Raw genomic sequence first — 27,758 nt, forward strand, 5'->3', positions numbered from 1 at the left:
AGCATCTACAAATATTGCAGCTGCTGACTTTTAAAATAAGGACACAACCTGTCCAGGGTGCACGCGATGTCGGCACCCGAGGCCGAACCGTCCCTCGATCCTCGGGTGCTGCCGCTGCCATCTTCAGTAAGGTTATCAGGAAGTGAAGCCGTTCCCTACTGCGCATGTGCGAGTCGCGCAATCCGAATGGTCCCTGCTGTCTCTGGGACCCGTGTGTCTCCCAGCAGACAGAGCGCGCGGTGGGGGTGTTTTGGGGGAGGAAGTGGCGTAGACCACTGCGGGCGTCTATGTCCGGAAGTGGGTGCAAATGCCTGTCTTATACAGGTATGTGCCAAATGTGACACCGGAGGGGGGTTTCCGAAAAGCAGAAGTTCCATTTTTGTGTGGAACTCCGCTTTAAGTTCTATTGGCAGATAGCATGTCTAATTTTATTTGTTTTCTTTTTTTAATGCACAATAAAAAAAATTGCGTATAATAATACTTGGCTATGTGTTTTACTTCAAATGACAGTTTTGGGAGTAGGCAGTTACGTTTAACCGCTTGCCGCCCGCCGGCTGTCATATGACGCCTCCGCCTTCTCGGCCCACCAGTGGGTGCGCGCTACGCTGTGTCACAGGGGATGCAAGTGCCCGGCGGCCGCGATGTCCACCGGGCACCCGCGATTGCCCGGTAACAAAGCAGGACCATGGATCTGTGTGTATGTAAACACACAGATCCATGGTCCTGTCAGAGGAGAGGAGATCGATGGTGTGTTCCCAGTACAGAGGAACACCGATTGGTCTCCTCCCCTTGTAAACCCCCTCCCCCTGCAGTTAGAATCACTCCCTAGGAACATAATTAACCCATCGATCACCCCCTAGTGTTAACTCCTTCCCTGCCAGTCACATTTATACAGTAATCAATGCATTTTTATAGCACGGATCGCTGTATAAATGTGAATGTCCCAAAAATGTGTCAAAAGTGTCCGATATCTCCGCTGCAATATCGCAGTCACAATAAAAATCGCAGATTGCTGCCATTACTGGTAAAAAAAAATAAATAAATAAAAATGCTATAAATCTATCCTCTATTTTGTAGACGCTATAACTTTTGTGCAAACCAATCAATATACGCTTATTGGATTTTTTTTTTACCAAAAAATATGTAGAAGAATACATATCGGCCTAAACTGAGGGAAAAAATTTGTTTAAAAAAAAAAAAAAAAAAATTGGATATTCATTATAGCAAAAAGTAAAAAATATTGCGTTTTTTTTCAAACTTGTCACTCTTCTTTTGTTTATAGTGGAAAAAATAAAAACTGCAGATGTGATCAAATACCACCAAAAGAAAGCTCTATTTGTGGGGAAAAAATTACAACAATTTCATCTGGGTACAGTGTTGCATGACCGCGCAATTGTCATTCAAAATGTGACAGCGCTGAATGCTGAAAAAAGTCTTGGGCAGCAAGGGGGTGAAAATGCCCGGTATTGAGATGGTTAAAAAAATACAAAGTAAAATTGACAAGGGACACCAACATAGTTGTATCTTTGATCTTAAAAACTACAGGATAATGGTGTTGTGGTAACTTGCCCAAAAAAAAAAAAAAAAAAATATTCTTGATATCACTAGAAAAAAAAAAAGCCTTTGAAAATTCAACTGCATTAACTCCATCAGTATCACCAGCAAAGCAGCTTAATTATTATCCCATTAAAGAAGAAGAGAATTGTGCGCTGCATTTCTAGATTTCATAATTTGCCACATCACGAATGTTAAATCTCCATTACGAATGCTAGTTTACAAGACTGACTGCTTCTGGCTCGTCCTTGGTTCCAAGCATGCGTGTTTGTACTTTGGACTTTTGTTCAACGGACTTGTGTACACATGCTCAGAAAATCTGGACAACACACATTTGTCCGTGGAAAATTTTAAAACCTGCTATCCAACATTTGTCTGCGGAAAATCCGACAACAATTGTCCTATGGAGCATACACACGGTCGGATTTTCCGCCAACAGCCTGACATCACACATTTCCTGTCGGAAAATCCGATCATGTGTACAAGGCTTAGGATAACAACCGATGCAGCTAAGAAGCCGCTCGGCTGTTATCCCGAGCAGCGGGAGGGGACATCCCCCCATGGCTCACCCGGGTTCTCCCATCCCACCGACTGGCCAGGGATCCGAACAAAGCCAAAATCTGCTTCGATCGGGTCTAGTAACCCAGAAGCGATGTCATATCACTTCCGGTTTACAGAAGACTTAAAGGCGCTAAATAAAAAAAAAAAAAAGACAGTATTCAAAACAGCCAAACTTGGTGTTTTAAATATTTTAAGGGCAAAGAAGGAATTTGGGGTTATAGACCCCAGATCCCTCCATAAAGAATACCTGTCACAAGGGATGTTTACATTCCTTCTGACAGCAATAAAAGTGATTAGACTTTTTTTTTTTTAAAGGGACAGTGTAAAAATTAAAAAAATTAAAAAAAATATATATATATTTTTTTTAAAGTGCCCCATCCCCCTATGCTCGTGCGCAGAAGCGGACACATACATAATTTGCAACCGCAAACGTAAACAGTGTTCAAACCACACAAGTGAGGTATCGGCGCAATCGTTGGATGGAGAGCAATAATTCTAGCACTAGAACTCCTCTAACTCTAAACTGGTAACCTGTAAACATTTTTAAAGCATAGTAGTTTGTCCCCATCCCACAAGTGTGCGCAATTTTAAAGCATAACATGGGAGGGGGGCTTTGTAATGTCAAGGGGTCCAGAAGAGTGGGGGCTGGGTAATGTAAAAGAGGCCAGATTATGATCTTCATTTATTAGCAGGTGAATGCGGCCCTCCATGCATTCATATACATTGAATACGGCCCTTAAGTGGAAAAAGGTTGCTGATCCCTGCTTTAAAAAGGCATATGTGACCACGTGCAATCAAACGTATACTCAGTGAAAATGGAGAGTACCTTTAAAACTCAGACTCTGCCAGTCAGGAACATTCCGGGCCTTCAGCTTGTAAACCTTTTGCTGCAAGGTGCCTGGAGGAATATTTCTGAAACAGTAAACAACTTTAATGAGTAAGTGGAAAACTCAAGACATCAATTGAATTTAAACTTGTCAATATCCTAAAATGGAACTAAAGAAGCATATGTTCGCTTTCTCTCCCGCAAAGTGACATGCACAAGCTTCCTTGCTGCATCTTTTTCTGGGTTTGGTATCTTTGTCCATCATGGGCTGAAGAGTTTACAGCATAACAATGCAGACACCTATTGATACCTCCACATATCTTTAAAGCCCAATTCCTGCCAAAAAAACCTTTTTTCCTGTCGCATCTTCATGGCAGCATACACTTTGGGTTGTGACTCCGCCCCTCACAACCTGATAGGACCACATAGCTATAAGTTGTAAAGATGGCCCCTGCCCCAGTATTCTCTTATTTTTCCTCACCTGAGAAGGACTGAAGATGTCAGAAGCACCCCCTTACCGAACTCGCCCCAGCCAGGTTCTAGCCTCTCCTGGGTGGAAGTCCTTGCCTGTACAGCCTCTAAATGAGCTAGATGGAAGGAACCCCACTCTGGTGGTCTCAGGGGTATGTGTGGCTCCAGTATAAGCCTTAAACAGGCTTAGTTGTGTGCAGCGGTCTCCATCTGTCTTTTCCATCTCTTGGTGCAGCTTGCTGGGCTCTGTGGTTCTCCTCTGTCTCTCCCCTGTGTCCTCGGATGTCTCAGCGCTTCCGCACATGCTCAGTAAACATTTTAGGGCGTCCTGGCACATTTGCCAGGTTCCAAGATGGCGCCGAGAGCGGCTCGGTGCTACTGCACATGTGCGGCCGGTTCATGACCCCGGCGGCCATGACGGTTTATTTAAAAAGCTCAGAGATGTCATTTCTGATGCCTCCAGCTTCCTGAGCATATCTGACGCTGCTATCAACTCTGCTATCAGCTCTGCCTCACCTCTGACGCTCCCTCCTTGGGGTAAGTGTTTCTCTCTCCCCCTGGTTCCTCTGTTTGTTTGCTTGCATGTTTACACCTGCCTGTATCCCTCCAGGATATCACAGTTATCCTTTCTATGGAGACCGCTGCCCCAGCAGATCACCATCAGCCCAATAGGTAAGGGGGGGGGGTGTTCATGGTAAGTAGTGAAGATTGAAAAAGAGAGCAGGATCGTACTAATGCTGCCTAATCGGTCGGCCCTACCAGGTCATCAAGATCGTCTAAGTCAAGGCGAAGAGAGACCTCACGCAGGAGAAGCCGCTCCAGCCATAGGCGAAGTCGCTCAGCCCACAGGGGAAGCCGTAGGAGGAGCCGTTCCTACTCCAGGCATAGACATTCCCATTATAGAAGATCCCCTGCACGTAGACGCCAGTCTCCTGCACATCCTCCCCGTCCAGCGGGGAATGCTTGCTGGGTATGCGGGGCCACAGCTCTACCAGACAGGCTGGCCTGCCGCAGGTGTATGGACGAAGCCACCAGGGAGAAGAAGCTAGTCACTGTGGAACCTACCGGGGTCCCTGCTACGCATATCTCAACCCCAGATGTGGAGGCTACAGCCCTGAGCGCCTCACCATCCCATCCTAGTACATCTAGGGAACAAGAGTTTCCATCAGACGAGGAAGAACTGGAAGCGGCAGCAGGCTTTGATTTCTCGCTCACAGGACCCTTTGCAAAATCGGTCAAGGAAGCGATTAATTGGGAGGAACCTGAGGAGGTACAGCAGAAGCAAAGGAAGTATTTCCCGAATCTCAAGAAGGTACCTGAAGCCTTCCCATTTATAGAGGAACTGGATGAGCTTATTAAGGAAGAATGGCAGAATCCAGAGAAGAAGGTTAGTCTTTCTAACAGACTTACTAAGCTCTATCCTCTGAAAGAGCCCAGAGTAGCTCCCCTGGTCTCCCCTCCAGTGGTGGACGCCTCTTTGATGCGCCTAGCCAGGCATGTGACGCTTCCCATTGAAGACGCAGTGACGTTCAGGGATGTCCTGGACAGGAAGGTGGACACGGACCTTAAAAGGGCTTACGTTTTTGCAGGAGGCGCCTGCAGACCAGCAGTGGCTTTGGCCGCAGTCGGGAAAGCTATTTCCGGGTGGTCTTTGAACACCGCGAAGCTCGTTGCTGAAGGCGCAGATCAGGACCAGATCGTTAAAGCCCTACAGGAACTCAGTCTCGCAGGAGACTTTGTGGCGGAAGCCTCGGTGGACACCATTAGGTCCGCTTCAAGGTCTATGCTAGCAACGGTAATGGCCAGGAGGGCGTTATGGCTTAAGCCCTGGTCGGCCGACCCGGCCTCAAAGTCCAACTGGTGCAGGATTCCATATGATGGAGTTAACCTCTTTGGTGCAAAGCTGGATACAGCAATATCCAAAGTGACAGGCGGGAAGTCTGGTCTTATTCCCTCAGACAGAAGGCCAAAACAACAAAGAGCGCCTCCCTTCAAGCGCAATCTCCCGGAGAGATACAGGGATGCAAAGTCCTATAGGCCTGGGAAGGAGTACAGGAGAACTTGGAATAACCCTCAGACGTCCTTCCTCAAATTTCAGAAAACCAAAACGCCTGCTTCCAATGAACAGAAACCTTTTTGAAGGTACGTCCGCCCAACCAGCGGTAGTGGGTGCCAGGCTCACAAGATTCGGGTTGGTTTGGGCGGAATTGATAAAGGACCCATGGACAGTATCCACCATCCGGGTCGGACACAGGTGGTCATTCAAGAACCGCCCCCCAAGGGGTCACTTCTGCGCAACCAGGCTTCCTCCTTCCAGGGAGAAAAAGGTTGTCTTTGGTCCAGTACATCCAGGATCTGTTAAGGAAACAGGCAATAGTGGAAGTCGCACCATCCCAAAGAGGTCAGGGTTTCTATTCCCCACTTTTTCTAGTACGAAAAAAGTCAGGGGACTTCCGTCCTGTTATGGACCTAAAGAAACTCAACCGGTCAATCCGGGTAGAAACATTCAGGATGGAAAGCCTCCAGTCGATCCTTCAAGCAATAAATCGGGGGGACTGGATGCTCTCGATCGATCTGCAAGACGCATACTTACATATCCCGATCCACTCAGAGTTCCAGAGATTCCTCCGCTTCACGATAAACAGCTGGCACTTCCAATTCCGAAGTCTTCCGTTCGGGATCTCCACCGCACACAGGACATTCACGAAGGTCCTATTGCCCGTGATAGCCCACTTGAGAGAGAGGGGATTGAGAGTCCACCATTACCTGGACGACATCCTGCTTCTCTCGAACAACAAGGAGTCTCTCATCCAGCATCGGGGAATCCTGGTCTCCACTTTACAGTCTCTAGGGTGGCTGATAAACTGGAAGAGGAGCAGTATTCATCCCACTCAGAGGATGGTCTTTCTAGGGGCCGAGCTGGACACGAGAGAGAACACGGTGGAACTTCCAGAGGAGAAGATTTCCCACCTGATTCAGAAAGTGAAGAAGGCCATCTCGGCCAGGAGATTACCAGCCAGAACATGCCTCAGTATCCTGGGCTCCTTGGCATCCACCATTCCGATGGTTCAGTGGGCGCAATGGAACTCGAGGCCTTTCCAGATTTCCTTCCTGAGCCAGTGGAACGGTGTTTCGATGTCACAGTCGATTCACATCCCTCAAGAGGTGAAGCAGTCATTGCTGTGGTGGATACGGCCTCGCAACCTAGGAAGGTGCAAGCACATAATCACCCCTTACCAGGAGACGGTGACCTCAGATGCCAGTCTGCAGGGGTGGGGAGCCCACCATCAGCACTTTGCGGCCCAAGGCCGCTGGACATTCAGGGCACAGGACACAGTGTCGAATGTGTTAGAAATGAGAGCAGCATTCCAAGCGCTCCTGTCCTTCGGCTCGCTTTTGAGAGGGAAACATGTTCTTCTAAGAATGGACAACAAGGTCGCGGTTGCCTATATCAACAGGCAGGGGGGCACCAGAAGCAGGTCCATGATGTAGGCGGTCCGTCCTGTTCTAGAGTGGGCACAACTGAACCTGTTAAGCTTAAGGGCAGTCTATGTTCCGGGAGTTCAGAATGTGCTGGCCGACTCGCTGAGCAGGAATTTCACCTCCAAACACGAGTGGTCTCTGAACCCACAGGCCTACGCCCTCATATCCAGGACTTGGGGTCCTCCAGAGATAGACCTGGCGGCAACCCCAGAGAATGCGAAATGTCGGAGATTTCTATCGAGAATACCATTCCCTTCGGCGGAGGGGACGGATTGTCTCCTGCACCCCTGGAATTTCCATCTAGGATACATCTTTCCTCCAACTCCACTCATAACGAGGTTTCTCCTGAGACTCAAGGAGTCATCGGCACTGGTGGTGGCAGTAATTCCCTTCTGGCCGAGGAGGCCATGGTTTACCACTCTGATACAGCTGAATACGGCAGATCCCCTGCCCCTTCAGTTGTCACCAGACCTACTCTCCCAGGGTCATCTTCTTCACCCGAACCCGGAGAAGCTACATTTGATGGCCTGGAGGCTGAAAGGGCTAGGTACCTAGAGTAAGGATGCTCCCAGAGAGTGGTGGATACCCTACTCCAGGCCAGGAGACCTACCACGAATATTACTTACAGGCGAGTCTGGGAGAAGTTTACCGCCTTCGCTCAACAGCAAGGTTGGGACTCATCCTCACCATCGGTGTCACAGGTCCTGGAGTTCCTTCAACTAGGCCTAGAGAAGGGTCTTAGATCAAGTACTCTAAAGGTCCAAGTCTCGGCCTTGTCCGCCCTGACAGGAGTCAGATGGGCACAAGATCCCCTTGTGGTTCAGTTCCAACGGGCCTGTCTAAAGCTGAGACCTCCTAGGAAACCTTCCTTCCCAGTCTGGGACCTCTCAGTTGTACTGAAGCTCTATCTAAGGAACCCTTCTTTCCGAATGAGAACATATCCTTATGGGATCTGATGCTAAAAGTCTCATTCCTGATAGCCATAACATCGGCTAAGCGGGTGTCAGAGATGCAGGCCTTAATGGTTAGTGATCCATATCTGGTAGTATTGCCAGACAGATTAGTCTTAAAACCTTCAGACCGGTTCATACCCAAGGTATCCTCATCCTTTCACTTCAACCAAGAGATTAACCTTCCGGCACTCACCACGGAACAGGGCGATCCTCACCCACTGGACGTCAAGGGTAATGTCCTGGAGTACCTCTCAGCTACCAGATCCATCAGGAAAACGGAAAGTCTCCTAATTATTCCGCATGGATTAAGGAGAGGTCAAGCGGCATCCTCACGCACCATTGCATCATGGCTGGTGAAGACCATAAAAAAGGCCTATTCATTGAGCAGTCAGCAAGTACCTGAGGGCTTAAGGGCACATTCCACCAGGGCAGTGGCAACCTCCTGGGCGGCATATTGTAGAGTCTCGGCGGAGACAATTTGCAGAGCGGCTACCTGGTCTTCCAGGAACACCTTTATGACCCATTACAAAGTGGATTCCGCCTGTTTACCCACAGTGGATTTCGGAAGAGCAGTTATCCAGGCCAATTCTTCTGTTCTCTGATTAATAAACTTAGTTTGAATCCCCACCCAGTCTTTGCGAGTTACTCCCCAAAGTGTATGCTGCCATGATGCGACAGGAAAACGGAAAATTGTATACTCACCTTTCCGTAATTTTCCTTTCCTGTCGTATCTTCATGGCAGCATACAATTTCCCACCCGTCTAAGGTGATATATATACGGAGAATACTGGGGCGGGGGCCATCTTTACAACTTATAGCTATGTGGTCCTATCAGGTTGTGAGGGGCGGAGTCACAACCCAAAGTGTATGCTGCCATGAAGATACGACAGGAAAGGAAAATTACGGAAAGGTGAGTATACAATTTTCCGTTATTTAGTTCTGCTTTAAGGGGACTTAAAGTAATTGTAAAGTCTCGCTTAATAAAAAAAAAATATATATATTACACTTACCTGCCCTGTTGCAGTGATTTTGCACAGAGCAGCCTGGATCCTCCTCTTCTCGGTTCCCTCTTCTCTGCTCCTGGCCCCTCCCTCCTGATAAGTGCCCCCATAGACCAGCAGCTTGCTATGGGGGCACCCGAGCCGAGCTCCATATATCCATTCAGACAAGGAGCCCCGACCCGGCCCCCTCTCTTCGCCGATTAGTTCACTGACTTTGATTGACAGCCACGGGAGCCAATGGTGCCACGGCTGTGCCCCCGCCAATCAAGAGGAGAGTTCCGGATGGCCGAGAGAATCGTGGACAACGCTGGATAGAGAAGGGGCTCAGGGTAAGCATTAGGGGATGCTGGGGGGCCTGCTACAAACAAAAGGTTTTTTTTTATCTTAATGCATAGAATGCATTAAGATAAATAACATTTTGCCTTAACAACTCCTTTAAGAGGCTACAACATAATGAAGACAGCTACTGATACCTTCACATACCTTTAAAGTCCAAACCTTGCCAAAAATCTTTTATTTGGTTTTTGATAGTGGTTAGTGTGGCAAGGGGTTACAACATACAAACGCAACATTTGCTATTCAGGTCAACAACTTTTTCTCCTCTCCGCAACTCCAACATGTGTACCAAAATTGTAGAAGTTTTCTCAAAGTTCTCCAGGTTTTAGACTTTGGAGAGGGAAATCTAAGAATTCTGGTATTTTGTTAAGTTTACTTTAAAGCGTTATTAAACCCAAAAATTGATAGAAAAAAAAATATATATAGATAGATATCTATCTATACAGATAGAGATATCTCTCTCTATTTAATATATATACACACACAGATCTCATTATATATATATATATATATATATATATATATATATAGCAGCGTACCATTAGATGTGGTGACTGCATTTGCTTTCTTTAATTAGGCTTTTTTCCACACTGATTTGACCTAGTCATTCGGCCAGTAACACATCGTCTGTATTAGAGTGCCTCCACTGTGGATGAGGGAGCAAAGGGAACATTTGGAAAGTCTGGTGGGATGGGAGTGTTAGATGTACTAACAGTTGTTTTCTATTAGGACAGGGGTTTTACATAAATAAAAGCTGATCATTGTAAGTACCCATTAGTGGTAAATAGTTGGTCTCATCCCTGTAACTTATACAGTCTGCAAGACAGCTAGTTCTTTTGATAAACAGACTTTAGGGATCACCATAGGAAAATGAAAAGAAAGCAAGCAAAAAAAAAAAAAAAAAAAAAACACACACACACAAAACTAAGCTGCCATGGCTTCTAAGAATTAGTAAGCTGCAATATAATAAAAATGTTTGCTTTTGGATTTAATACCACTTGAAAGAAAACTTTCCTGAGAGAAAAAGTCTGCTAATGCTAGCATGGGTATTCATCAATATTTCAGTATCTTAGAAAGAAGTCATTCTAATGCAGGCCATACACTATACGAAAAATCGCCCGAACCCATTTTCAAAAAACCGGGACTGTAAACGATCGTGCCATCATGTAACGACCGATAAATCGTTCAGTGGACATAAATAATTTTTTTGTTTGTTTTTTTACATATACCTAGTGCAGACAGTTTGGACGGGAAACACATTAACCTTGCAATTTATCGTACGTTCGGCAGAAATTTTCCAAACTTGCCATTCATTTTTTTCCCACAAAAACGTCAGAAACAATTATCGATTTGTGCCCATTAACTTGCCGAAAAACGAACGAAGTGTCTATATGAATGATTTTTCGGCCAATTTTTCATATAGTGTATGGCCAGCATTAGTCAGTACGCTGTATTGTGCACATACATTCTCAAACAGGGGAGTAGACGATCTAAAGTTCTGTTTTTCCTCACTTAAAAAATTAGTACAAGCAAGGGAAAAAAAAGCATGCAGAAACACTTGCTGGCAAATTGAAAGGAAGAAAATCACCATGGGAAGAAGAGAGACTGATGTCCAAGGCAAGCACCTTCCAAACCATTGAGAAGGGTTTCCTTGATTCTAGCCCCAAACCTGTGCCCCACCATGCCAGGGCAAACCAGATTCTGCTGGTCAAGCATATGGGGTGATCCAGAGACTCTTGCTCCATGCCACCAGAAAAATGGTTGCAACATTCTAGAGTGAAATAAGGCATATGGAACTGCCATGAAGGAGGACAACATTAGGCCAAGGACTGACATGCAACAATGGAGGGTGGGTTGGCTCCCGGAATGCATGTCTGAACATGGGAGGAGGAGAAAAACCTTTGATAAGCCCATATGTAAATTCAGGCCCAGTTACTCTAAGCGATGAGATGGTTCCAACACGGATTCCTGGAGCTTTAGAATACACCTGAATCTCTGCAGGTTCTGCATGGTTCATTGCACATTGACCAAAATGCCTATATTGACTGACTGTTCCCTCAGAAAAAGGTCATCCAGCTATCCCATAATGGGATAGCCGGCTCAGGAAAAGCGTCGCACAATGCGTGACGTCATCACCCCTCGCCTGGATCACTGTTTGCTCCCCAAGCCTCGTTCTGGTGTTCCTTCCTCACTGTCGGCCGTCTTACATCCAGCGCTTCTGGAACCAGCTAGAGGACACACATCCACGGCTGGGAGAATTTGACCTCACGGACCCCCTTGATTGCCTTGGGACTTTTTTATGCCTGAACATTTCTTCTAAAATGTGAGTGCAAACTATGTTGTTGCCTTTTTATTAAAAGTTGTTTTAAAGTCTGCACCCAGAGGCGCCTCCATTTCATTGTTTTTCAGTGTCTTTTGGGAATATGGTTTTCACTCCTACCGGAAGGCTGCCATGAATGTGGACTCTTTACATCACCCTCATCATCTACCTTTCTGTGTCATATTACGGACTCTATTATCATTATTATTTTTATCCTTATGACCATATTTTAGAGTTCATTATGTACAATATTGTCATACAAAAAACTTCAGATAAGCACAGAAAAGGAGGCCCAAATATTTGGCTTAGAATATCCACTAACTATTGTGTAGATAAGAGTAGGGCCACGGGCATAAACTCCAGTTGCCAGAGGACAGAAGGATCCATCAGGATAGATCCAGGATCGTGGGAAATAAACTTGGACTGGACAGCTAAAGTCATGGTTTAAATGGCAGGTTGCTGCAAGGAAGAATGAAGCTTTAGAAAGGCCAATCACTGTACAGGCCCAGATGCAATTGGGAACACGCTGGAAAAGTCTTAACAGGTTTAGGGCTCTTAGAGAATCCAAGCTAGTTATTATAGATGTGGCAAATGCAGGCAGCTCCAAATCTAATCCGACTGACAATAACGACCAATGGCCAATGACCTTATGGTTTGGAGTAATATCTGCAGACTAAAACTCCTTGTGCACCCTGTCCTCAAAGCAGAATAAGGTCCAAATCATCCTCATCCTCGGCTGACTGAGCAGAAGCAACTGCAGCTTCAGGGAATGCAAAGATATACTTTAAAAAGAACATATTGGGTTATGTTTGCATTCCCTGCATTTGGAGGCCGCTATCATTTCCAAAAAGACTCAGGCTCAGAAATTTCCTCTTTGGTAAATGCTCAGGAGTGATCCACTCCTCAGGGAGGTGAGGAAGACTGCAATGAGGATGCCACCCTCATCAGAAGACAAATGTCAGGATGGTTGGGGTCAGGCCCATGCGAGCTGCCAGAAGATCAAAATTGGGAGAGCACACTGGATCGCTTGCCCCATGATCTGGCATACCACTAATGTGTAAAGTGTAGATCCCAAAAGGGGTACTCACAGACCACTGCAGGAGCAGGGAGGTTCATGTGGTTGTCTGTGTCAAGCAGGGAACACCAGAGGAAACGTGCTCATGTTCATGGTGCTGCTTCCAGGGAGGGCAGGATGGCAGTCAGAAAGCATGCACAACCCAGAAATAGTGCACATGAAAAGTGAAGTGGTACAGCCAGTGCCCACACGGGCTAGAGGGCATCATTTTAAATGCACCACGCAGCCTTAGGCATAACGGCCACTGGGCACCATGTGTATGTAAAGTGCCCCAGTGTCTGCCATTGTAAAGTCACAGCCACAATTCCAATATTAAGCTTTATAGGGGTGCAACCTGGCAAGGCCCTCCCTTACTGCAACAGTGGTCTGGAATGTGCTCCATGGACCCCCACTTGTGCACAGGATGGGGGGGGAGGGGTGTGCCCCAACAGGCAGGATCCAGGGGAATATTCTCGATCGTCATATCCCCTAAGGGGTTTTCAGGGAGAGGGCTCCCCTAGAGGCGTGGGACCAGTCTTGGATCTGTAGAGCACACTGCAGCTAAACACATTGCCTATGTAAGCACCTAATGCAGGGTGTATTACCCAAAGAAAACATTACAGACCAGCCCTTCTTTCTGGCAGGGACCAGGTACAGTTCAACTGGGCAAAGCTGAGTAACAGCTAATTTGAGGTTGCAACAATGAGCCCCAGTGGCTGTGCAGCAACCAAAGAATCTAGATAGCAGAAAAAAATATCTTGATAAAATATAAAACAGAAAATAGGAAATGGTTTGCATTTCAGAGAGCAGTTGTCCAGTCTCCTGAAGCAGTAGCAAAACTCAAAGTACCAAAAATACTCATCCTGTGCCCCAAAATGTACTACAAGTACATTTTTCTACCAGTTAGAGAAAATTATGATTTTTGCTTCCTCTGGATCAATTGCAGCATTAGAATTTTTTTTTTTCTCCAAGTTAATGTACAAGGTTTTTTTTTTGTTTTTTTTTAAAAAAAGAGAAGTATGGGGATTATTTTTTTTTGGTAATCATACTTGGGTGGATGCAGCATCGGTCCCTCTGCACCTCTGAGACTGAGAACCGAGCAAACAGTGACAATCGCTCAGTACCCAGAGATCCCTGAGCAGAGAGCTGGTGACTGTCAGTCAACGGCTCTCTGCTCTGCCAACCCCCCTCCCCCCGTGCACTCACTGGAGTGCTGGGCTGTGAAGGGGCCGGGAGAGGCCGGCTCAGGCTCTCAGCGGCCTGCTGAGCCAGGTGTCAGTCCAGGCATGTGGGCAGATTCTGACCACCTGGTCGCGATCTTTACCGAGTTATGCTCAAGTTATGTTTTAAAAATCCTTTCACAACAAAGAGTACACAACTAGAAGTTACTTACCCAATGGCTTTAGCCATTTCCAGCCAATTCACTTGTCCTCTATGTAGTTCGGACTCATGCAACCTACAAAGCAATCACAAAAAAAAACTGCAGTGTATATTTATCCCTACACCTCAAAAAAGTAAATCAACTCCTAGATGTAATAACACTGTCAATACAGCGCATGCAGAACTATGTGTACTTACCATTTCAATGTACATTTATTAGGGGAAAAAAAGGGGAGGGAGGGAAAGGTGCCATTCCTGGCCTCCTGAAAAAGCTAGTGTCTGAATCCAATACTTTGGCATCACAAACAGACAAAGCATGTATCAAATGAAAGTAGGAGGAAGGTCACAATTTGTCAGAAAATCACAAACCATTCCCCCCACCGCATGTGCCTCGGATTTCGTCACAGTGCTTAGAAATGGATTTGAGGATTAAATAAGTGTACACAGCAGTCAGGACTATAGACTTTCTTTAGGAATGAATGGAGATCACAGTGTGCACGAATAGGGAAAAGAGCGCTCGACCAGTAGATTTTTTTTTTTTTTTAATTAGAGGCTGTGCAGCTCTCAGTGTAACAGACAGGCAGGTCTTGGGCTTGGAGGTCATACTGGGAGAAGACAACAGGGTCTAATAAGTGTAATAAGAGTGCCATCTCTTTGGGTTTCCTGTCATGCGTCACCTTTCCTAGCAAATTGCATACCTCAAAACCATGCCCTGTGGAATGGCTACACCCATATTGGGATAAAAGATCCATCCATCTCAACCCATGCAAGGAACCAGTGTTCAAAAGGTTGAGAACTCTTTAATTACTAAAAGTACAGCAAACTGTATGTATGTACATGAATGGATGTTATTAGTTAAAGTTCATGTCTTTATTTTGTACTAAGGCATGTTCTACTGACCCATGTCTCCAGATTTCATATGTCAAATATTGATATGCATATTCCTCTGTATGTGTTTCTTCTGGACCTTTTCGTCTTGTACATGCACCTTATGAAAACTTAAAGCAGATTTCCACCCAAAGATTGAACTTCCGCTTTAAGTACTGGTGACCCCCTGAGAGCAGTGTGTACCCTATTTTTACAGGCACCCAGCTCCCACTTCCTCCCTGGCACCACCGGAGGATAGATCACCTCTCCCCCCTCCCTCCCTGCAATCTCCTGGGACACGTCACAGGTCCCAGAGGTGTGCCTGGCCAGCCACAGCTGGGAGCCCGCAGTTAGAATGGCAGCACCGGGGAGAGGAGCGAGGCTTCCTGCACCCACATCGCTGGACTATGGTGTAGGTGGGTGTCTGATTATTAAAAGTCAGCAGCTACACTTTTTGAAGCTGCTGATTTTTAAATGGGTGGAACTCCGCTTTAAATCAACACCTTAAAAAAAAAAAAAAATTCATAAAATGACACACAACTCCCTAGTCCAAGAAGCTGCATATAAAAAAGGCATTGTACACCTTCCTAAGTGCACCTTGTGGTTTTCACCTGCATAAGATGTGCATTGATCATGTAGTTTCACTTCACTTTTATTGCCCTGTACAAACGGCATTTAGAAGAGTAAATCTTCACATTCCTGTATCAGCAGTTTCTGTCTGTGTAGAACCTTGGGATATTTGCCATTGCACTGCACAGGTTAATGCATGACACCTGTCTGTATAGTGTGACTGACATGTAAAGAAACTATATATGCCACAATCCCTGGGTCTCTTAATCTAGCACTGGGGGAGGTGAGAGCTATACAACAATCAAATCTGATACAAACACATGCAGGCAGAACATTTACAGACACACATGCAGCTGGAAGTTTTTTTTTTTTTAAACACATTAAGGCTGCCACATTTGTGCTGGCACACAGTGCAGATGCTAAGGCATGCATAGAATGCATGTGACCCAGAACAATAAGCTGTCTTGTCCCTTGGCACTCCTGGGCAAGCTAGCTAAAGCAATACATGGACATAGGAGAAATCGATCAGCCATAACACTACAAACTGCAGCCACAACATGGGTGCCTGTCATTACAAAGACATGCAAGCAAACTGCACAGGGAATATAACTACACTAATAACTAGTTAAAGCAACAAAAAATATTTGTACAATGCCTTTACTTTCCTGACTGACCCTTTGTTAAAGCGGGGGTCCACCTATCGTTTTTTTTTTTTTTTTTTTAGTTCATTCACAAACTTTTCTTCTCAGCATTACATACTCACATATTGTGTGTAATATGTCCGCCTGTGTCAGATTTTGTCGGAAAGAATAACTTATATTATTCACTGCAGGTGGTTTCCATCTTCATTGTGGGCATTTGAAGCCCACAAGCATTTATTTCCTGGATGTGGTGAATGCTGTGCTCCCAGCATTCACCGCTCGTTCCCGCACATGCTCAGTGGCATCCTGGGAAGCCTGAGACTAGCTCCTAGGAGTCTGGGAGAGGCTAGAAACACGCCTACTCCCACGGGAGGAGAACCAGGAAGTGCAAAGAAGAATAGAAAAATAAAAAGGTAATTACGACGATTTAAATTTTTTTAAACGGCATGTCAGCATCTAGGCAAGGAAGAGAATACATACAGATATTGTTCAAAATTTGGGTGGAACCCCGCTTTAAGTCTGGCATTTAATCCAAAACATAGAAATTTGGCTTATGGAGTTGTGCGTGATTTGCACTTTATTGATCAAAGCACCAAAGGAGCAATTTAAAACTTAGGTGCAAGCCCTGCTCCTGGTTAGTGGCTGCCTTTTGTTTGAAAGAGGAGGACACATTGTGAATGACTGGCAACCAAAAATCAGTTGACCTGATGCTGGCTGCCTTTTGTTTAGAAGGCATAGGGACCTCCATTGGTGTAACAATAATACAGTGGAATAGCCCACAGCAACTGATCAATTCATCTTCTACTGATCTAACATTGGCTGCTGTGGTCTAGTTAATTATACACTGCCTAACAGGATTAGAGGAGCGGTTTCCTGCTATCACGTTCTTTGCACAGTGCCTGCATGTCTTAGGGAGGCCACCTTTTATTGTATACAACGCTGGTTTATACCTGAATTAATGTAAGTGCAATACTTTATATTAAACAAGCCTTTTGGGATTTTACACTATCTGGCGTCTCTTTCATTTTATGACCAATCTGATCGTGGGATGGATGGAGCTTGGTTTGAGTATCCTGCTTTTGCCCTGTTTGATCTGAGGACACATCTCCAGCTGATGACCCCTGCAAAGATTGTTACATCAAGCCTGTTTGACCCTTCGTAATAAAGGGTCCAGGCTCTGGTAAGAGTTTATATTGCCTCTGGTGACGGTGCTCGCACAAGGTTGAGGGTTTTTTGGATTCAACTACCCATCACGGATTTGTATTTTTCTACAGTTGGACTTTAACATGAGCAATTTCATGTTTATTGCATCACTTTTTTCTATATGCTGTTTATTGTGATTATATCTCATTTTTATGGTGCCGCTGGACAATCTACACTGTAATAGTGATAATTGACATCATTTTATTTATTTTTTTACACATGTGCCATTGTCTTCCTTTATATAAAAAATAAATTGTTGGGGGTTCTTAGTCATTTTCTAGCGAAAAATACTGATTTTTACGTGTAAACAAAAAAAGTGTCAAAGGTCTGGTCTTCAAGTAGTTAAAACATTAACCACTTCAGCCCCGGAAGATTTGGCTGCTGAATGACCGGGCCATTTTTTTGCGATTCGGTACGGCTTTGCTTTAACTGACAATTGCGCGGCCGTGCGACGCTGCACCCAAACAAAGTTGACGTCCTTTTTTTCCCCACAAATAGAGCTTTCTTTTGGTAGTATTTGATCGGCTCTGCGGTTTTTATTTTTTGAGCTATAAACAACAAAAAAAAAAAAAAAGAGAGCGACAATTTTGAAAAAAAAAAAAAAAAAACACAATATTTTGTACTTTTTGCTATAATAAATATCCCCATTTTTTTAAAAAAAAAAAAAGCAAATTTTTTCTCATACATATTTTTGGTAAAAAAAAAAAAAAAAAAATCGCAAGTGTATATTGGTTGGTTTGCGCAAAAGTTATAGTATCTACAAAATAGGGGATAGATTTATAGCATTTTTATTATTATTTTTTTTTTTTTACTAGTAATGGCGGCGATCTGCGATTTTTATCGGGACTGCGACATTATGGCGGACACATCGGACACTTTTGACACATTTTTGGGACCATTGGCATTTATACAGCGATCAGTGCTAGAAAAATTCACTGATTACTGTAAAAATGTCACTGGCAGGGAAGGGGTTAACACTAGGGGGCGATCAAGGGTTGACTGTGTTCCCTGTGTGTGTTTCTAACTGTAGGGGGAGGAGACTGACCTAGAGGAAATGACAGATAGTGGTTCCTAGCTATTAGGAACTCACGATCTGTCACTCCTCACAGAACAGAACAGGGATTTGTGTGTTTGCACACACACGTCCCTGTTCTGACTCTCGTGCCTGTGATCACTTGTGGCCGGCGGTTATCGCGACCATCTGTCACAAGCATCAGCACCCCCGCAGTGCAGCAGGCGCGCGCCTGCTATCCCGCTTAAAGGAGCCGACGTACAGCTACAATGGCTCGCGGGATCATGCCGGCCTGCCGCAGTATAACGACGGCGGCTGGTCGGCAAAGCGGTTAAAGAGTAACTCCAACTTTGTTGAGGAAAAAAAACATTCCTGTTTCCTGATCTCTGTACAATAGAAGGATTATAACAACCTTTGGTGCAGATTCCTACCTTTTCTTATTCTGAATAAATCCCTGTGCGTTTGTCTGAGCCTCTGTGCGTAGTGAGTCTAATGGGAGTGGTTTCATAATTATCTGCTGTGGCAGCTGCAGAGCACTAATGAGGAAAGCGGTTGGGCCTACATCTCTTTAGACGTGTTCCTATTGGAAAGAGCTCACCAAAAATGACGTTTTTGTTGCAGGGGATGCCTGAAATCTGACTTGTATCTTAGGCAGACTTCTGGGAAAATTGGGGAGCCAATCACACAAGCAGGAAATTAGGTTTCTGGGGCGTGGACAGTACACATTCTGTGTACAGAACTCCATGTAGCCATATTGCATTGCATTTATAGAAAATTATAGCGGCTGCAGATTGAAAAGGAAAGGTAATTTTTAATAACATTCAATTACAATATGACTTGTTTCGCAATTGTACACGCTATATTATTTTTTCTTTATTTGCCATTTTTTCCCCCACGAAAGTGGAGTTACCCTTGAAGACTAAAAACAGTTCTAAATAATGAATACACTATTATTGTCATACTTACCATTTGATAATTTCTATATTGGCCTGTAAGCTGAATAATCGCTCACAATAGCGAATACCATTGTTCATCCGCACTAGCAGAATATCATTCCTACAATAAAAAGAAGAAAAGAAAAGCACAGCCATGTATTATTTTATTAAATCCTGTATAATAATAGAAGTTTCAAAGAAAAATGCAAATCCTCTATAAAGCATTACCCTTTAAAACAGACGCAGTGCAGAGTGAACTAGCTCATGCCCAATCAGCTGATGGATTGCCTAGGTTCACACTACTGCCATCCAATTTTCACTTTGATTATGCAATGCAACTTGGATGCAATTTGGTTGTGGTTTGTATATTCTTTGGGGCCAAAATCTCACTGAATTCCCTCAAAAAGTAGTGCAGAGCCCTTTTCCAACATCGTGCCTTGTTGATGTGAACAGGCATAATTGAAAACAATGCGACTCCCCTTTTCATGCGATTCTGTGCAACTCAAATTGCTTCTGAAATCGCACTGGTCTGAACCAGGCCTAAAGAGATCAGCTTGATGTAAATATTAACAGTCTGAATATTTCCATTGGTAGCTGTATTCTGATCAGTGCCACATCCCTGATACGTCAACTGGATAAATGTACATTCCCCTATTGGGACTTTTTTAGGCACTTTTGTAACAAAGCATACATCTAAATAAAAAAATAGTACAAATTTATTAATACAAAATCAGAAAGTTTAACCACTTAAGAACCGGGCCCATTTTTTCAAACTTGTTGTTTACAAGCTAAAATCATTTTTTTTTTTGCTAGAAAATTACTTAGAACCCCCAAACATTATATAATTTTTATTTCTAACACCCTAGAGAATAAAATGGCGGTAGTTGCAATACTTTTTGTCACACCGTATTTGTGCAGCAGTCTTACAAGCGCATTTTTTTTTGGAAAAAATACACCTTTGAATTAAAAAATAAGACAACAGTAAAGTTAACCCAATTATTTTTTTTAATATTGTGAAAGATGATGTTACACTGAGTAAATTGAAACCCAACATGTCATGCTTCAAAGTTGCGCCCGCTCGTGGAAAGGCGAAAATCTTTTATCCTTAAAAATCTCCATATGCAAGGTTTAAAAAATTAAGAGGTCTAGGGCTAGAATTATTTCTCTCGCTCTAACGATTGCGGCGATACCTTTGTGGCTTGAACACAGTTTTCATATGCGGGCGCTACTCATATATGCATTCGCTTCTGCACGCGAGCTCGGTGGGACGCGTTTTAAAAAAAAAAAATAAAATTTTACTTTTTATTTTTACAATGTTCTTTTAAAAAAAAATTACGTCACTTTTATTCCTATTACAAGGACAACATCCCTTGTAATAGAAAAAAAAAGCATGACAGGACCTCTTAAATATGAGATCTCATATTTACACTAAAATGCAATTAAAAAAAAAAAAAAAATGTTGTTAAAGCAAAAACTTTTCTTTTTGAAAGAGCTATGGGCGGAAGTGACGTTTTGACGTCACTTCTGCCCTGCAATGGTATGGAGACGGGTAGGGGCCATCTTCCCCTCACTCAGCTCCATGCCAAGCAGGGAAAAGGACGCGATAGTTTCCGCCACTGCCGGCGGCCCCGGTAAGCGGCGAAGGGCACTGGAGCGAGGCGGGAGGGATGTCCCCCTCCCGCTGATAAAAGTGATCTCACGGCGAATCCGCCACAGAGACCACTTTTATCTGAAAGCGGACCGCCCGCTGAAGAAGTGGATACTGGGGTTATGACAGCTAGCTGCTGCCATAACAACAATATTTCTCTTCAAATTGCCGACGTATAATGACTGCGGGCAGTCCGTAAGTGGTTAAAAAGATAGGTACGGCATACAACATTGTTTATAATGTAACTATCCTGAATAACAGATGGTTTGATGTCTCTTCCTTCACCCGAAGCGTTTCAGAGAAAACCAGTCTCCTTCAGGGGTCTATAAAGTATCACATCTCTATAATGCTATTAAACATTTGTCATGCATTGTAATTAGCAACAATATTCACTTCTGAACAAACATATTTATATATAACAATTACTCCCAATCAGATGGACAGAGATGAGCATAACCGCGCCGTATAAAGTTAAAAACATGCAGTAGTCATGATCCACCAAGGGTTAATGAAACCCTTCACCCCATCGTGAAGAATTGTTATACACAAATAGGTTTATTCAGAAGTGAATATTGTTGCTAATTACAATGCATGACATGTTTATTGCATTAGAGATGATACTTTATACAACCCTGAAGAAAGACTTGTTTTCTCTGAAACGCGTCGGTGAGGGAAGACGCAACATTCCATCTTGGTCAGTGATTGCGAATTTGGCACCCCAGATGTTTTGAACTATATCTCTCCCATGATGCTCACCTACACTGCAGAGTGCATAAGCATCATGGGAAATGTAGTTCCAACACATCTGGGGTGCCAAGGTTCGCCTTCACTGATCTAGGTTATTCAGGGCAGTTACATTATAAGCAATGCTGTATGCCATACCTATGTTTTTAAACTTTCTGATTCTGTATTAATAAAATTATACTGTTTTTTTAAATTTACACATATGCGTTGTTACAAAGTGCCTCAAAAAAAAGTCCCAATAGGGTTATGTACAGCAGCCATATTTGCTCATTACATACATATGCATACTCTACTTCCTGCACTGCACTGATACTACCGCCTCTTGTGGATAAAACATATCTGAAAGTTGACCCCTAATTGGAGATCACACAGGGTTGGGGGCCTGAATGGCCAACAGCCCAGCACCGGCTGTATTACGTGGGAGGAAAGAGGGGATCCAACACTATTACCATTGAACTACCAGGTATTTCTCTTCCTTCTGGTGGTGAGAGTATGAGCTGCTAGAAGGTCTGATGCTAACGTGAACCCACTGCCCTGCCTAGGCAAGATCTGTCACATATCTGGTTAATTTAGTCTTTGTATACAATGAAAAAATACTTAAAAGTAGAGGCCACCTTTCATAAAAAACCCATATCAACGTCATCCACAGATCAGAAACATAGGCAGCTGAAATATAAGTCTTGACTTTTCCTGTAAAAGCTCATTTAGGTATCTTTCCACCCATAAATCTATTGGTTAGTAAGGCCATATATCACCTGACGGGACCAATAAGGAGGCTTAGACAGACAGTGGCGGTGCCATTTAAAATATGACCTGCTTACCACTTGGATTTACAATGTGTCCAGTTCCTGGTCTTCACCTTTTTCTCTATCTTGGACCAGGGAATTCCGGTGAAGAGCATCTCCTTAGGGACTGTTTGAGGCTCCGTTCTCGAGACGTTCTCCCCCTTCTTTTTCAGTGAACTCCGAATAAACTTCTTCACAGCCTTAAGAAGCAGGTTTACCTCTTCGACACTCCACTTTCCCCCAGTCACCTCTACAAAGTAGAAACCATATTACTAAAGAATCCTACAACCCCTTTGCTTTTAGTTTCCTTTTTCTATCCTTCCTGATCATTCTGCCCCAGTGCTTAAATACTTGGCTCTCTCGGTGAAAACCAGCACTATAGAATTCATTTAGAGAAAATCATGGGAGCAAATGCCAAGGCATAAGTTGGTCATCTTAGGATAGGAGGGGAGTCAAGTTGGTTGTCTGACTTGAGGGCAATTGGCTGGAGGGAGGAGCCGGATGTGGGTGGCTAATTGGACCGGCTGCTGATCCCGGGATGCCGGACGTCTCCTCCTCCAGCTCCGGCGTGCGGCTGAGAGCAACCCTGTCCCCTAGGTAGATTCGTCCCCCCCCCGCGCTGGAACCGGGAGCCCCGGAGCCCGATGACCTTCGCCGCGCCGCAAAAGTTTTGTCAATCCCCCGCAGGATATCGGGCATGAACCCCCCAGCCACACTAAAGTACCTCGGGCATGCTCAGGCACGCCAGGAGGTAAAGGAAGTGGACGGCAGCCAAACAAGGAGTGAATCGAACTGAAGCACTCCATCGTTGGAAGGAGCAGCTGACACAGGGAAAAAAAAAAAAAAGGGGCTGGGTAAGACCGTTTGAATGCGACTGAGGGGGTAAGTGCCTTTCTTCTTTCCTCAAACAACTTGTGAGATCCCCCTTCTCTGCAGGGGACTGGGTACTACAGGCTAAAACCGTGAAAAGCAATCTTATAACCCTGTCAATCTGCTAATGTAAACTATCCCCACTCACTGTGGAAGGCTATTGTTTTGCTATGACTCTCATTGATTTCAATCAGCGATAAACATGTGCAGTTAGCTCCACAGTTATACATAAGAAGCGAAGGATATGTCTGATAGAAAGGCAGTTCAAAGGTGGACACGTTTTACAATTCTCATGTTATGTCAGTATTATCAGCTCACACACAAAACGCACCTCTGAAGATAACTGGGAATGGGACTTGTTAATACTGTAGTAGCTGAAAGCAGCTAACTGGCAGGATTTGTAGAATTGTCAACTGGCTCAACTGGAGGGCCATTGAGCTGGAGGGTCTCCCCCCCCCCGCCTGATCGCTCCCGCCTCCCCCATCTCTCTCTTCCTGGGTGTGCCGCTCCCTCCTCTCAAGGACTTAAAACCATAGTAACGGTACTGCCCTGATACAGGGAGTGAGAGCAACCCCCAGAAAGATCAGGGGCTTACGGAAAATACCCGACCCAAAGGGGCAGGGACCCCAGAAGAAAGCAACCCTTCGGTGACGGCAAAGAGTACCGGAGAAGGATAGAATACACACCACATAAACACACAAGGGATCATACCGGAAGGACACCCATACCTACCCCGCAGGACCCCCAGGGTGAATAGCACAATGAAGGGAAGGGGAGGGAAGGCGGCCGCAGCCAACACGGCTAGTAGTAATAGAACAAGCGAGAGCCCGGGCGCTATAAGGAAATATATGGTCCAAGATGGGAATAAAGGGAGTCCAGGGAAGGCTGGCGGTCCTAAATGTAAAACCCCTGAACCCTTACCCAAAGTTAGTACACGAAGACAACTAGCGGAGATGGATACCAACACTTTAAGTATGGAGGCAAGGGCAGAGACCGCAGAGGCCCCCCAGGAGGACAGACAAATAGCAACAAAAAGGGAGATGGCAGAAATGTTCGCAAGACTAGAAACAATAATTAAAAGCGAGATCGGAGCAATCCGACAGGACATGGGCCATACATTAAAAAGAGTGGAAGAGTTGGAAACAACAACGGACACTCAGGGAATGGAGATAAAAGTCCTCAAACAGCAAATAGAAGAAATCCAAAGAGAACAAAGAAATCTCCGGTACAGACTGGAAGACCAGGAGAACCGTAATAGGAGGAAGAACCTGCGGATAAGAGGGCTGCCCGAGATGGAAGGGGGGAAAGAAAACCTCCAAGAAATAATAGACCAAATTTTTGGAGATCGCCTAGATCCAACTGATAATAGACCTAAGATCAAGTTGGAGCGGGTCCACAGGATAAGAAAGCCAGTGGAGAATAGGGGAGATGCCCCACGAGATGTAATTGTCCGATTTCACAATTTCCAAGACAAAGAAAAGATTAAATCAAGCATAAGAACAAATCAACAAGTGAAATATGGAGAGGAAAGCCTACAGATCTTCCCAGACCTATCTGCAGAAACTCTAGCCAGGAGAAGAACTCTCAAGCCACTCCTAGTCCATCTCAAAGCAAATGACGTCCAATACTCATGGGGCTTCCCGGCATGTCTGACTGCACACAAGGAGGGTCGCTCTGCGACACTTAGGTTCCCAGAAGAGACACAAAAATTCTGCCAACGCTTAGAAGTGCCACTGGTGGAAATTCCGGGGTGGTGGGAAAAATCCGAAACCCAAGAGAACAGGGAGGGGACACCTGCCTGGAAGCCAGTTACCAATATGAGGCGACCGTAAACAGGAGACACAAGATTGTAATATGACAACAAACAAAAGGAAAAAAAGAAAGGAAAAAAAAGAAAGGAGAGATACAAAAAAAAAAAAAAAAAGGGGGGGGGGGGGGGCGAAAATGGCGGGGGGAGGGGAGCAGGGAGGAGGGGGGGGAGTCGGGTACTCAGGGGAAAGCGGGCAGATCCAAAGATGGTACCCCCGAGCTCAACCTCCAGGGGGAAAACCGGGGGGCCAGGAGGAGTTAGTAGGGCCACGGTTAAAAGGGCCAGGAGAAGGTCCGTTACCCCAAAAGGGGGGGAGAGGGAAGAGGGAGGTGGGGGAGAGGACAAGGGGGGGATGAGGGAGGGACGGGGGTGGGAGGGGGAGGGGGGAGGGCAAGACCGGCATGCGTGGCACTGCCCCCCGCTCTCTAGACTTAAAAGATAGATTCAGCCTACGAGGAGGTGCGTCAATAGGATGGCTGGGATAAACTTAATCTCATACAACGTGAGGGGTATCAATTCTCCCGTGAAGTGCGCAAACATAGTGGGGGAGTTGAAGCTCCTCAAGGCAGAGGTAGTCTTCCTGCAGGAGACGCATTTCCTCGTGGGTAGGAATCAAAGAATACGCTCGAGGGACTTCCCAAACTGGGAATACGGGGACTCCCCAGTTAAGAGTTCAAAAGGTATAGCGATAGGCTTTGCCAAAAATATTAGGTTTGGGTTAGATGAAAGAATGATTGACCCTGAGGGACGGTTTCTATTTCTCAGGGGCAATCTTAACGGGGTGGAATGTACGCTGGCAAACATCTACTGCCCAAACACCAACCCCGGGGGGGGGTACCTATTGGGCATCCTTTCAAAACTTGAAAGCTTTAAAAGGGGGAGGACCATCATTGCAGGAGATTTCAATATATGCCTTGACCCAGGGAAAGATAGTACGTCGTGTGTCCGTGGGACCGGAGGGATATGGATGAATAAACTCAAAAGGAAACTGCACCAATGCCAACTGTTAGACATTTGGAGGTTGCAACACCCGAACAATAGAGATTATTCCTACTACTCCCACGTACACTCGACGTACTCTAGATTAGATTTTTTTTTTGGTGGAACATAGGTATGTAGACGAGGTAGTAGCCACAAGAATAGGGTCGATTACATTTTCCGACCATGCTCCAGTAAGCCTTCTGTGGAAATCAGTTAAAGGAAACCAGCCTTCCAGTAGTTGGAGATTAAACGAGGATTTATTGCACGATAGAGATATAGACCAGCGTATCAAGGAAGGACTAGAATTTTACTTTAAAACTAATTCGGTTGAGGAAACCTCAGAAGCTGTAGTATGGGAGGCTCATAAAGTTTATATTGGAGGCATCTTAATAAAAGCGGGCTCAGAAAGGAAGAAAAAGGAGGCCAAGGAAAGATTAGCTATACAGAAAAGCATTCAGGAGCTGGAACAATGACATAAGCAAACGGGAGAAGAGGAGATAATGGTGGAATTACATAAAAAAAGAGAAGCCATGCGAGAGCTCATAGAAATAGACAACCGTAAGGTGTACAACCGGGTTAAGAAAGAAAGATATATAGGAGGCAACAGACCCGGGAGGCTCCTGGCTAGGGTCCTAAGTAAAAAAGAAAAATAATAATTATATCGATAAAATAAGAACTAAATCAGGCGAGATTGCCTATAAAGATAAAGACATTGCCAGGACTTTCCAGGAGTTCTACGGGGGACTGTATGCTATAAATAAAAAAATTAGTATTGAAGAGAGGGAAGAAAAACAAGGGAAAATTAAAAAATATCTAGAAGATAGTGGCCTGGCTAATCTTTCAGAAAGTGAACAAGTTACCTTGGAAGCCCCATACACTGAACTTGAAGTGAGGAAAGCGCTCAAAGGGTTGCAAATGGGAAAAAGTCCAGGCCCAGATGGACTGACGGTGCTTTACTACAAAAAATACCAGGATTTCCTAATACCAAAAATGTGCTCCTATATGAATGATACTGGGGAAAAAGGAGAAATGAGAAAGGAAGCTTTAGAAGCCATAATAGCGGTCATCCCAAAGGAAGGCAAAGATAACACAGTATGCTCAAGCTATAGGCCGATCTCTCTCCTAAACGTCGACACGAAAATTTATGCTAAAGTAATCGCGGATAGACTAAAACCCATAATAGAAAGGATTGTGCACCCAGATCAGGTGGGGTTCGTGTCAGGCCGACAAGGCAGGGATAATAGTATCAAGACCCTCCTGGCGGTGCAGCAGCTGAAGAAAAGTGGAGTCCCAAGTCTACTCTTGTCAATAGACGCTGAAAAAGCATTTGATAGAGTAGACTGGGACTTCATGATGGGCACACTAGAGGAGATGGGCTTCTGGGACCAAGATACGTAGAAGAATAGGGGCATTGTACTCGGGACCTACTGCTAGAGTAAGAACAAATGGAGTCCTTTCAGAGCCGTTCGATATGTATAATGGGACAAGACAGGGGTGTCCGCTCTCCCCCGTCTTGTTCGTATTAGCCCTAGAGCCCCTACTAGAAAAGATCAGGCGGTGCCCGGATATTAGTGGGGTAACGATAGGTAAAGATCAATATAAACTAGCCGCATTTGCGGACGATATCCTCTTATACATATCGCGCCCAAGGATATCCCTCCCGAATATAATGTCAATCCTGTTAGAGTATGGCAAGCTTTCTAACTTTAAAATAAACCCAAATAAATCTGAAACACTAAGCTTCAACACCAGC

General features: G+C 44.8%; 1 protein-coding gene across 2 annotated transcripts in view; it reads right to left on the minus strand.

The window, feature by feature from the left end:
- TTF1 (transcription termination factor 1) overlaps window positions 1-27,758 on the minus strand; it is a 104,686-nt gene that overhangs the window by 14,379 nt on the left and 62,549 nt on the right. For both annotated transcript variants that reach the window (XM_073600528.1, XM_073600529.1), the window contains exons 8-11: window positions 22,381-22,594; window positions 19,199-19,288; window positions 13,953-14,015; window positions 2,942-3,027 (exon numbers count right to left, since the gene is read on the minus strand). In XM_073600528.1, the coding sequence (XP_073456629.1) occupies window positions 2,942-3,027; window positions 13,953-14,015; window positions 19,199-19,288; window positions 22,381-22,594 (453 nt within the window). The remainder of the gene's footprint in view (window positions 1-2,941; window positions 3,028-13,952; window positions 14,016-19,198; window positions 19,289-22,380; window positions 22,595-27,758) is intronic.

The sequence above is a fragment of the Aquarana catesbeiana genome, linkage group LG09 (assembly GCF_042186555.1).
Source record: "Aquarana catesbeiana isolate 2022-GZ linkage group LG09, ASM4218655v1, whole genome shotgun sequence".
Taxonomy (NCBI): domain Eukaryota; kingdom Metazoa; phylum Chordata; class Amphibia; order Anura; family Ranidae; genus Aquarana; species Aquarana catesbeiana.